Source organism: Oncorhynchus nerka, linkage group LG5 (genome assembly GCF_034236695.1).
Source record: "Oncorhynchus nerka isolate Pitt River linkage group LG5, Oner_Uvic_2.0, whole genome shotgun sequence".
Taxonomy (NCBI): domain Eukaryota; kingdom Metazoa; phylum Chordata; class Actinopteri; order Salmoniformes; family Salmonidae; genus Oncorhynchus; species Oncorhynchus nerka.
Window position 1 is genome coordinate 47,556,084 of NC_088400.1, and position 13,016 is coordinate 47,569,099.

General features: G+C 40.7%; 1 protein-coding gene across 2 annotated transcripts in view; it reads left to right on the forward strand.

The window, feature by feature from the left end:
- Positions 1-8,657: 8,657 nt before the first annotated feature.
- Positions 8,658-13,016, forward strand: part of LOC115129595 (tenomodulin-like) — a 139,859-nt gene continuing 135,500 nt past the window's right edge. The window contains exon 1 of one of the 2 annotated variants that reach the window (XM_065018696.1): positions 8,658-8,816. In XM_065018696.1, the coding sequence (XP_064874768.1) occupies positions 8,769-8,816 (48 nt within the window). In that variant the 5' untranslated portion in view covers positions 8,658-8,768. The remainder of the gene's footprint in view (positions 8,817-13,016) is intronic. The other variant, XM_029660133.2, reaches the window with a different exon arrangement.

Below are 13,016 nucleotides of genomic sequence, written 5' to 3' on the forward strand. Positions count from 1 at the left end.
CCAAATTTCTGGTGTGGGGATGTTTGCAAAATATTCGTAATATCCCTTAATTACTGTAGCTTGCTCAGTCAAACTGAGCCAAAACAATGGATTATATTTTATGTTTTATTACACTCATATAGCAGTCAATAGAAACTGAAATCCATGAACATACAAGATGTTAATATGGGCTATTGTCAGCCCTTTCCTGGGTAGCTTATCAGGTATAGACATAATATGGAAAAGAGCAAACTAAGCAAGAGAAAAACATATGCATTCAGCAATCCATTTAATCAGTTAGTGTGTGTGTGTGCTGAGAGGTTGAAGGTACGAACCCATAGGCTTGACTCTCTCATCACTTCCAGGCTTTTGGGAGTGAGGGTGGACAATGAGCCTGTCATAGCAGATGTAAGCAATGTCCCCACGTGCTCTGGAACTTTCATGGCTGTGATAAGTTCTTTCCTCTTCTGGTGCACAGATTTAGGATAGTGCTCGTTGAGGAAGATTTGTTCCTCTCAAGTTCTTGGCTTTTTCAGCTACCTTGTCCTTGAACCTCAGGAACTTGTGGTCCATCTTCAGTTTCTCTGAGATCATTTCCCTCACTTTGTCTTCAGACTCCGTCCAAATTCTGCAATTCTGTCCACATCCACGTTGTTCCACCTTGATAGTCCCTTGAGATAATTGTATTTCTCTGTCATTGTTGTCATGTATTCAGATACAGATCTGATGTCCTCTCTCAATGACTTACAGATTGCTGTCATCTTGCCGTTCTCCTGTTTAAACTCATCGAGCTGAACCTGGGAGAACTGCAAACTGTTCTTCAGTTCCTGGACCTCTCTGGCCAGGTCGTCCATGCTTTTATTAGTTGACTCCACTAGTATTTGGACAAAACACTTGATGCAATTTTCTTGTTTTCTTGTTGTTGTTACAACTGCTTGTAGAACTATTTTTGTTTGCTTAAAAAATCCTTCACCTGTGATAAAGAGACACCAACAGTCTCTCGCCAGCTTTGGGCTTTGTCATGGTAAAAACGTAGGTTACGCTGTTACTCCTCACAGTTTCAGACAGGGTAGGTCACAGGGAAAATAGAAAACAACAACAAACAGCAGGTGTCTAGACAGCCACAAGCCCGGGACATGGACTGCGTTCAAGCCCTCAAGAAAACCCAACTAGCCCGATAGGCAACTAGCTAGAAGCTAGACTAGATGCTGCACCAAACAACTCCTCAGACCCGGCATTGGTCGGCAGGATCACTGGACAGATAGTAGCGCTTCCATCAAGTTATGCCAACCGCATCATTGGATCCAAACTCAAAAGTTAGCTAGCTAGTAACCAAACCAATTCAATAGACTTTCAAAACATTCCAAAACAACAAACCAAACTCTCTCTCTCGTTTCACATTCAACAGGAAGTGTCTGTATTTACACTTCTAAACAAATGCTATTGGTCACATACACATGTTTAGCAGATGTTATTGCTGGTGTAGGGAAATGCTTGTGTTTCTAGTTCCAACAGTGCAGTAATATCTAACAATTCACAACAATACACACAATACACACACACCTAAAAGTAAAATAATGGAATGAAGGAATATACATTTTTATATTAGGATGAGCAGTGTCGGAGTGGCATAGACTAAAATACAGTAGAATAGCATACAGTATATACATATGAGATGAGTAAAGCAAAAATATGTAAACATTATTAAAGTGGCCAGTGATTTCAAGTCTATGTATATAGGGCATCAGCCTCTAAGGTACAGGGTTACGTAACAAAGTGGAAGCTTGAGATAGAAGCTGTTTTTCAGTCTCTCGGTCCCAGCTTTGATGCATCTTTACTGACCTCGTCTTCTGGATAAGAATGGGGTGAACAGGCAGTTAGTCGGGTGGTTATTGTCCTTGATTATCTTTTTGGCCTTCATGTGACATTGGGTGCTGTAGGTGTCCTGTAGGGAAGGTAGTTTGCCCCCGGTGATGTGTTGGGCAGACCGCACCACCCTCTGGAGAGCCCTGGGCGCACTTGCCATACCAGGCGGTGATACAGCCCAACAGGACGCTCTCAATTGTGCATATGTAGAAGATTGAGTGTTTTAGGTGCCAAGTCAAATTTCTTCAGCCTCCTAAGGTTGAAGAGGCACCTTCTTCACCACACTGTCTGTGTGGGTGGACCATTTTAGATCGTCAGCAAATTGTACAAATATAACGTGAGTAGTGGAATCAATAGCATAGAACATCAGCATTGAACATCAGCATTGACTATGTGTGTTTATGGTTGTGTGTGTAAGCGTTGGATGTGTGGCTAGTCAGTGCAAATCATTTCTAAGGTGCATTTAGTCTCTCCGGTGGAAATAGTCTCTAAGTTGCAGCTTTTTAGCAGTCTGATGGCATGGTGGTAGAAAATGTCTTGGAGGCTGTTGGTCCGAGACCCTATACTCTGATACTGCTTGCCAGATGGTAACAGTCCTTGGCGGTCTTTCAGGCCTTCCTCATACTCGGCCTGATATAGATATCACCAAGTCATTGAATTTAGGTTCAAAGCTGGGTGGGAGAAAAAAAATTCCCTTATGTTAATGACCTTTTTACATTTATTCAACATCATCACATTGAATTATTTTGTTGAAATGACGTGGAAACAATGTTGGTTCAACCAGTTTTTTCCCAGTGGGTTCCTTTGAATATGCCACTTAACTTCACCTTGGCTCAGAGAGCTCTGCCAGAAGTCAATTTGAATGGAGATTCAAATTCACTTTGACACCCTTTTTTACTTACACACTTCTGCACACTTTTTTTATGCACGCTGCATTATGGATGATTTATTATGGATATTTTCCTTTCCCTTTAAGGTTATGGAAAAAGTTGCAGAGTGCACAAAGCGATTCCGCAATATTGCAGCCAAGATAATTTGCCTCTACTCGAACTCTGAATTGTATTCATATTTGATTACATTATGAATTGGATGAGGAATATAATTACCAAAGTAAATACACCTGTCCCGCCAAGCAAGAAATTGAGAAAATCCCACCGAGGTGAGCTTTGGGGACATCCAGCATCTTGGAGAGATTTGCAACGTGATAATCTGCCTTTGTCTTAGATTTGATTCAAGATGCCACCCTTTGAATGTCAAGTGTGTGCAAAGCTGTCATCAAGGAAAAGGGTGGCTACTTTGAAGAATCTCAATGTCGATGTGGATGGGGGTGTGCTCACTCTTCTGTCTCCTGAAGTCCTTCATTTTGTTGACGTTGAGGGAGAGGTTTTTTTCCTGGCACCACTCCGCCAGTGCCCTCACCTCCTCCCTGTAGGCTGTATCGTCATTGTTGGTAATCAGGCCTACTACTGTTGTGTCATCTGAAAACTTGATGATTGAGTTGGAAGCGTGCGTGGCCATGCAGTCATGGGTGAACAGGGAGTACAGGAGTGGGCTGAGAACGGACACTTGTGGGGTTCATGTGTTGAGGATCGGTATGGGTGTTGTTTCCTACCTTCACCACCTGAGGGTGGCCCATCAGGAAGTCCAGGACCCAGTTGCACAAGGCAGGGTTCAGACGCAGGGCCCTGAACTTAATGATGACCTTGGAGTGTACTATGGTGTTGAAGGCTGATCTGTAGTTAATGAACACCTTTTTAGCGTGGCCTTTAATCAATTAATTTAATGGGGGTTTTACCAGACACAATAAATTGTCAATATCTACAGGCTACAGTTACCAGTCAAAATTCAATTATATCCTGTTGTCTGGAGCAGAAACAAAAATGTTTGTGTTAATTAACAAGTATGATAAAGTCACACTCTACAATCTCACCTTGAAAAAACACTAGAATATCTTAACAGTGGAAAACGCAACATACATGCCATCAAAGCATGCCAATTCGTATCATCTGAGATTCCCAAATATTGGAAAGCTGCCGTGGTCATCCCCCTCTTCAAAGAGGGAGACACTCTAGACCCAAACTGCTACAGACCTATATCTATCCTACCCTGCCTTTCTAAGGTCTTCGAAAGCCAAGTTAACAAACAGATTACCGACCATTTAGAATCCCACCGTTATGCAATCTGGTTTCAGAGCTGGTCATGGGTGCACCTCAGCCATGCTCAAGGTCTTAAACGATATCATAACTGCCATCGATAAGAGACATTACTGTGCAGCCATATTCATCGACCTGGCTAAGGCTTTCGACTCTGTCAATCACAACATTCTTATTGGCAGACTCAACAGCCTTGGTTTCTCAAGTGATTGCCTCGCTTGGTTCACCAACTACTTCTCTGATAGAGTTCAGTGTGTCAAATCGAAGAGCCTGTTGTCCGGACCTCTGGCAGCCTCTATGGGGATGCCACAGGGTTCAATGCTTGGGCCGACTCTCTTCTCTGTATACATCAATGTCGCTCTTGCTGCTGGTGATTCTCTGATCCACCTCTACGCAGACGACACCATTCTGTATACATCTGGCCCTTCTTTGGACACTGTGTTAACCTCTTGGATTTAGGGGGAGCTATTTTAATTTTGGGATGAAAAACGTTCCCGTTTTAAACAAGATATTTTGTCACGAAAAGATGCTCGACTATGCATATAATTGACAGCTCTGGAAAGAAGACACTCTGACGTTTCCAAAACTGCAATGATATTGTCTTTAAGTGCCACAAAACTGATGTTACAGGCGAAACCCAGATAAAAATCCAACCAGGAAGTGCCAAAAAAATTTAAACCGCCTCATGCCAATGACTCCTTATATGGCTGTGAAAGAGCTACGAATGAGCTTACGTTTTCCACATTTTCCCCAAGGTGTCTACAGCATTGTGACGTCTTTTTAGGCCTTTCCATTGAAGAATGGCTGCAAGGGACCATATATAGTGGTCACATGGTGTCTCCCGCAGAAAACCTTGCGTAAAATACTGAGGTAGACATTTTTCCAATCGCTTCTTATGAGAAACCAATTGCCTCGATGGATATATTATCGAATATATATGTTAAAAACACCTAGAGGATGGATCCTAAACAACGTTTGCCGTGTTTCTGTCAATATTATGGAGCAAATTCTGAAAAAAGTTTGGCGTTATAGTTGTAGCATTTTACGGTCTATTTCTCAGCCAAGCATGATGAAAAAACGGGAGCTTTTTCCCCTACAAAAATAATATTTTGGGAAAAAAGGAACATTTGCTATCTAACTGGGAGTCTCCTGAGTGAAAGCATCTGAAGTTCTTCAAAGGTAAATTATTTAATTTGGTTGCTTTTCTTAACCTCCAGACAAGCTTCAATGCCATACAACTCTCCTTCCATGGCCTCCAACTGCTCTTAAATGCGAGTAAAACTAAATGCAGGCTCTTCAACCAATCGCTGCACGCACCCGCCCGCCCTTCCAGCATCACAACTCTGACTTAGAGTATGTGGACAACTATAAATACCTAGGTGTCTGGTTCGACTGTAAACTCTCCTTCCAGACTCACATTAAGCATCTCCAATCCAAATTTAATTCTAGAATTGGCATCCTTCATCCATTGCATCCTTCACTCATGCTGCCAAACATACTCACGTAAAACTGACCATCCTACCGATCCTCGACTTCGGCGATGTCATTTACAAAATAGCCTCCAACACTCTACTCAACAAATTGGATGCAGTCGATCACAGTGCCATCCGTTTTGTCACCAAAGCCCCATATGCTACCCACCACTGCGACCTGTACACTCTCGTTGGCTGGCCTTCGCTTCATACCTACTGGCTCCAGGTCATCTACAAGTCTCTGCTGGGTAAAGCCCCACCTTAGACTCTTATCTCCCTAACAAGCTTTAAACACCAGCTGTCAGAGCAGCTCACAAGTCACTGCACCTGTACATAGCCCATCTGTAAATAGCCCTCATCCCCATACTGTATTTATTTATTTATGTTGCTCCTTTTCACCCCAGTATCTCTACTTGCACATTCATCTTCTGCACATTCTACCATTCCAGTGTTTAATTGCTATATTGTAATTACTTCACCACCATGGCCAATTTATTACCTTACCTCCCTTATCCTACCTCATTTGCACATGCTGTATATAAACTTTCTTATGTGTTGTTGTATGTGTCGAACTGCTTTGCTTTATCTTGGCCAGGTCGCAGTTGCAAATGAGAACCTGTTCTCAACTAGCCTACCTGGTTAAATAAAGGTGAATTTAAAAATGTTTTAATAAAAACATTTTTGGATGTCATCATTCCACATGGGAATGGTTGGAAAATCCATGCAATGTTGAAAGTAACACTCAATGTAGACACAGTGTCACAGTGTCACGACCTTTATTTCCTTTGTTTTGTCTTCATTTAGTATGGTCAGGGCGTGAGTTGGGGTGGGCAGTATGTTTGTTTTTCTATGTTGGTTTTTGTGTTCAGCCTAGTATGGTTCTCAATCAGAGGCAGGTGTCGTTAGTTGTCTCTGATTGAGAATCATACTTAGTGTCACGTTCTGACCCTAGTTTTTGTGTTATTTCTTTGTTTTAGTTGGTCATGACGTGATTTGGGTGGGTATTCTATGTTTTGTGTTTCTAGGTTGGGTTTCTTGTTTGGCCTGATATGGTTCTCAATCATAGGCAGGTGTTAGTCATTGTCTCTGATTGGGAACCATATTTAGGTAGCCTGTATTCTGTTGGGGTTTGTGGGTTGTTGGTTTCAGTCTTTGTGTGTCTGCACCAGATAGAACAACTTTTGTTGTTTTGTAATTTGAAGTGTTCAGTTTTTTTTTATTATTATTAAATCAAGATGAACACTAACCACGCTGCGCTTTGGTCCTCTCTATTTCCAGATGACAACCGCTGCGCTTTGGTCCTCTCTATTTCCAGATGACAACCGTTACACTTAGGTAGCCTGGGTTTCACTGTTTGTTTGTGGGTGTTTGTTACCGTGTGAGTGTTTGTCGCCACACGGTACTGTTTCGGTTTTCGTTTTAATCACATCGTTTGTTTTGTATTTCAGTGTTCAGTTTCATTTTTAATAAATCGTCATGAACACTTACCACTCTGCATCTTGGTCCGATCCTTACTCCTCTTCAGACGAAGAGGAAATCTGCCGTTACACACAGTAATCAATTTAATTGGGAGGAAGATGGGAAATTCATGAAAAAAAGTTACACTTGCCCTGTTTGCAACTGTACTAACTTTCACTTATTTTGAACTTTCATATGCCTCACCTTGGTTCATTGTACTCCATTGCTGCATCTAAGAAGCCAACAAGCAGACAAGATATCGCCGAAGAGTTCATCAAGTTCCTATCAAATGCTAGTCAGCGATGGAGCATAGAGGGGAAAAGAGCAAATGTTTATTTTTCTAATTCTTCCAGGTTTGCTCTAGCTGCTCCCATCAGCCCGCCTCTAATCTGTAGGTATCTGGCGTGTACTTGACAAATACATTTGATTATTTTCTATGGGTATAGAAGCCCGAGTTCCGCTCTGAATGCTGCAAGGGGGATGGGGGTCTGTGGATGATCGACTCCAGTGCTGACAATACACTATTCCTGAAAGAGCTGCTGCAAAATGTTACAGTAATTGTAAAGGTTTATGTCAATAGGAAAAAGCTGACTAAGCCTCACGGCTATCAGATCTGGCAGACCATGTGTGTCGGAATGTTGCCTGCCACACTAAAGTCCTGCTTGACCAGGTTTAGCCCAAATGATCTCCGTTGTACTGACCTTAGTCATCATTCCTCCTCTTCCTTATGCAACCTAGGTTTATGTGAGTGTTTACATTCTAGTAAAACAACACGGGCAACACCGCAACAATTCCATCGATGTGCAATCTTAAGAGGTTTTGACATTTTTTAAAGGCATTGCTGTAGGAGTTACATACTGTATGGACTATCAAGCATAGCCTTGAAGAGAAACTCCACTCAACTTATATTTTGGTATTTTCTACATTAGTCCACTGTTGATACAATCCCAAAATGTTTTCCATGTCAGCAGCCAAGTTCTCAAGATATTGGACTTTGAAGAAGAAAGTGTCACCAGCCATATCAGCACGATATGCAAAACATTTTGAGACTGTATCAACAATGGACTAATTTTTTAAAAATACCAGAATATCAAGGTTCCCTTTAAAAACTCCCACACAACTTCAGGTCTTCCTTTTGCATGAAAGGTTGGAAATCTGACAGATCTCACCAGATGTTCGATAGCTTAACTGTTTGCACAGTGTCACAGTGGCCTTAGCCTGTAAAGGTATTGAACAGCATGGTGTGTCAATGTATAATAGTGTGTTAAAGTAAGTTCTACATGGAACAGAGGACCAGGAAATTAACTATTTTCTGTTGATTTGTGTGGGAGCACCATCCTGAGTGTTGTCTATATTTGTGTATTTGCTGTGGTTGCTGTATTTGCTGACGGTTGCATTCACTTGAAAGAGCATTTAGACAGCCAGGCTAGAGCACACATGCTAAAATGTTCACGCCTGCTCTTCCTCATAAAAGATCGTTGAAAAGAAAAATAATTATTTGTATTTTCTCGTACACTTTCAAAAGTTTGCTCGTCCCCCTAGAGTCAGGTAATTGAAAGTAAAATTAGAATAACTATCCCGGGTGTAGTTCAGTATCTCAGAGTTAAACATCTACCTCAGATATTCCATTATTTGAATTTCGAGCAGACTTCGACTGGATACATCTGCTTTTCTTAGAATGGAAATCAGAAGTGTTTAAGTAATTCCATCCCATCCCTCCCCTTTCAGAGCACTCTCAAATTACCAATGGAATGAAGTTTGGACTCTTACTTCTAGAGCCTCAGTAGTTTTACCAGCTAGGACAAGTGAATCTGAAGAAATTCTTCTCTAGGCTTGCATTATGGAAAATAGCTCTCAATCCAGCAGTCAGCAGGCTCTATGGAAAGATGTGAGTCTTAATTTCATTATTTTGTACTAATTGTTCATACTCTACCGACTGTAGAATATGGTTAGGATTAGGAGATGTTGGTAACAAGTGGCAATAAATTCAATATCTTCATTGAATTAATACATATCTTGATGCTTATGGACACATAATCAGTGTTGTAACATGGGGTCATTGGGTGTTATATTATTGGGTGATGAAAAGATAATGAATGCAATTAAAATGACAACAAATGTCAGTATTTTGTCATGCATATTGGGCAAAAACATCCTTTACAGACAAAATAACAATTGCAATTGGTATATTGTGAGTTTTAGGTGGTTTGAAGGGCTAAAAGATCATTGAGATGTTAAGAAAAAAATAAAATACTGATGTATTTCAAATTCCTAGAGTTATATCTGACATTTGCACTTTGAAATAACAATTAGAATGGGACTTGATATTGGTGTCTGCCTCAGTGCTTAGAGTATACTATTTTCCTCATCTTTCCTCTCTACCTTGCCTATCTTCCATACACTTAAGTTGTACAAGTTCACCTGAGCTACGGGACTTGCTAAATTCCTCCATTTTTTATCATCAAGCTATTATTTTGAATTTTAGTACCCTTATATGTACATTTTTGGGGGGGATAAAATATTGAATTTAGCCGTTACTACTACAACCCATAAAAGCACATTGAATTACACATTCATAAATGGAAAAACAGACAGTCCCCCAAAGAATCTCATGTGAAGATTGTGTCAATTGTTACAGCAGACTCACTGAGGGAATTATTATGATTCAAAAACCACCTGTGGCATTACATTTCTGAAGAAAATATTTAATAATAAAAAAGTGTGTATTGAATGTAAAGTGGACCACACTTAGTCCAGTCTTGTGGAATAATGTAAACTAGTCTTGTGGACTCATTCAAATGTTGTGTTCATGTGTGTTACCTTAAGCAAAAATGTCAATCACATTGGATGTACAGTACATTAGCTCTTGCAGTGTTTTCTTTTTTATTTCATTTTTTAAAGAATGCCCTCTATCCATCCCTCTCTCTTTCTGCCTCCTCAGAATAACAAGGGGCTTCAGGCTCCCCTCATCACAGACTGAGTCCTGCCATAGAGGCACCAAATACCTGCCTGATTGTCAACCCTTAAACCCGTTTAACACTGATCGACTGGCAGTTGTCTGTGTGCACACTCCCTACTCCTTTCGCTCTCTTCGCCTCTGCCTCTGCCTCCGCCTCCCCCTCCCCCCACCCCCTCTGTCTTTCTTTGAACAATTTATATTCTGTGCAGACAGAGCTTTGTCGTCAAGTGAAGTTTCCACTACATACCGTATGCAAGCTGTTGGAGAAGAGAGTAGACTTCGGCCACATTTATAAGGCCTTCTGTTTCCTATCCTCATTGTGAGGAGAGCTAGAGCCTTGAATGTTTATTGCTACAGTTATAGTTAATCACATCCAATGCCTTCGGAAAGTATTCAGACCCCTTGACTTTTTCCACACTTTCACGTTAGATAGAGCCTTATTCAAACGTTTATTAAATAGTTTTTTTCCCCTCATCAATCTACAGACAATACCCCATAATAACAAAAGAAACAGATATTTTTGCTAATTTATTAAACAGAGAAAACAGAAATATCACATTTACATAAGTATTCAGACCCTTTAATCAGTACTTTGTTTGTTGAAGGACCTTTTGGCAGCGATTACAGCATTGATTATTTTTGGGTATGACGCTACAAGCTTGGCACATCTGTATTTGGGGAGTTTCTCCCATTCTTCTCTGCAGATCCTCTCAAGGCGTACAGAGGCCCATTATCAGCAAACATCACTCCTGTGTTCCAATGGCATGTTGTGTTAGCTAATCCAAGTTTACAATTTTAAAAGGCTGATATATCATTAGAACACCCTTTTGCAATTATGTTAGCAGACCTGAAAACTGTTGTCCTGATTAGAGGCAATAAAACTGGCCTTCTTTAGACTAGTTGAGTGTCTGGAGCATCAGCATTTGTGGGTTTGATTACAGGCTCAAAATGGCCAGAAACAAAGAACTTTCTTCTGAAACTCGTCAGTCTATTCTTGTTCTGAGAAATTAAGGCTATTCCATGCGAGAAATTGCCAAGAAACTGAAGATCTTGTACAACGCTGTGTACTACTCCATTCACAGAACAGCTCAAACTGGCTATAACCAGAATTGAAAGAGGGGTGGGAGGCCCCGGTGCACAACTGAGAAAAAGCCATATCTCAGACTGGCCAATAAAAAGAAAAGATTAAGATGGGCAGAAGAACACAGACACTGGACAGAGGAACTCTGCATAGGAGGCCAGCATCCCGGAGTCGCCTCTTCACTGTTGACGTTGAGACTGGTGTTTTGCGGGTACTATTTCATGAAGCTGCCAAGGCCCATATCGGCGGATGGGGTGGATTGAGATGCAGTCCATGCAAAAACGTATATCTTAAACAGATTTTTATATTGTATATTATTATGATAATTGATTTCCATGGGGGCATGGACATCAACTCTAGGGGGTATTAATGCACGCAGCTTTTGCTCAATACATTTTTTTTTTATGTACCACACTGTTTAAAGTCCCCACTATTAATAGTATAAACACTATAATAAGAAATCCATTGCATATCAGACTTGGAAAGTCTAAGCTGCCTATCACACACCCCTGATTTTGCGCTTCAGCACCATTGAGAGCAGTTGAATTTGATGTTTTCTTTTTGGTGTCGCCATGGCTAGCAATAACATAATCAAAAAAGTATATTTAATGCACATGACTGTGGAAATATCAGAGCTGTGCCCATGGTAACCTCGTAAACAATTAATGTGCTAATGCCCGGCTATTAAAAGGGACAGGCAACTATTTGAGACTCGCCTTTTAATTGAATTTTGAGTACTTCAGACTCCAGAAATAAACATTTATAATTCTTTCACCCATTAAATCTTCATTCACCCCTCTAATACTTGTCCATGGGACCGGCTGACATTCACTCAGTCACACTACTTCTCTCACTCACATTCATGAACAAGATATTGTGTATGAACTACATATACCTTTTATAAATGGCACCCTTATTTTGTCAAACATTACCCAATCCACTGTAATAATTACAATCACAATAGAGACAACAAAGCTGTTTTATCATAGCCTTGCATGCAAGAAGATGGCCCAATTATTTTAAAGAACAACTTCGCTAATTGAACTTTGCTCCGATATCTTCTTTTCATTGTCCTCGGAGACCTTCGATAGCAGCAGTGTGAATCAGAACATTTCATTCCCTCACCACTGGAGCTTTGTGGGGGAACAAAAGCCCTTTTTTATTAATGTGTGGCCTTGAGCCCAGGGAATTGAGTTTTAATTTGAAGAAAAGTAAAATATACATGACCTTTTAGTATATCCGCAGTTCTGCAGATTTTCAAAATAATCATTATTTACTTTGTGCAGGCAAGTACACTACATAACCAAAAGTATGTGGACACCTGCTCTTCAAAGATCTCATTCCAAAATCATGGGCGTTAATATGGAGTTGGTCCCACATTTTATGCTATAACAGCGTCTACTTTTCTGGGAAGGCTTTCCACTAGATGTTGGAACATTGCTGCGGGAACTTGCTTCCATTCAGCCACAAGAGCATTAGTGAGGTTGAGCACTGATGTTGGGCGATAAGGCCTGGCTCGCAGTAGGTGTTCCAATTCATCCCAAAGGTGTTTGATTGGGTTGAGGTTAAACTCTGTTCAGGCCAGTCCAGTTCTTCCACACCGATCTCGACAAACCATTTCTGTATGGACCTCGCTTTGTGCACAGGACATTGTCATGCTGAAACAGGAAAGGGCCTTCCCCAAACTGTTGCCACAAAGTTGGAAGCACAGAATCGTCTAGAATGTCATTATATCCTGTAGCATTAATATTTGCCTTCAGCCCCAGATCATTATTCCTGGCTATTTGTTTACATAATCCTCCCAGCATTTCTGCAGCTTTATATAGTTTGACAGTTCACACTATGAATAGAGTATGGGTTCTCTTGAGGTCTGGTGACCGAGGCAAATAATTAATAGGAAAACCTTTTGTCATCACTGTGATGTAGTCAGATTGACTTTAGATGTAGGATAGCATCATCTAGCTAGCTAAGAATGATGAGTGCCAAAAGTTAGTTTTGACTAACTTTGCTTGCTAATGACAACATTTCCATCGATCTAAAGTCAATTC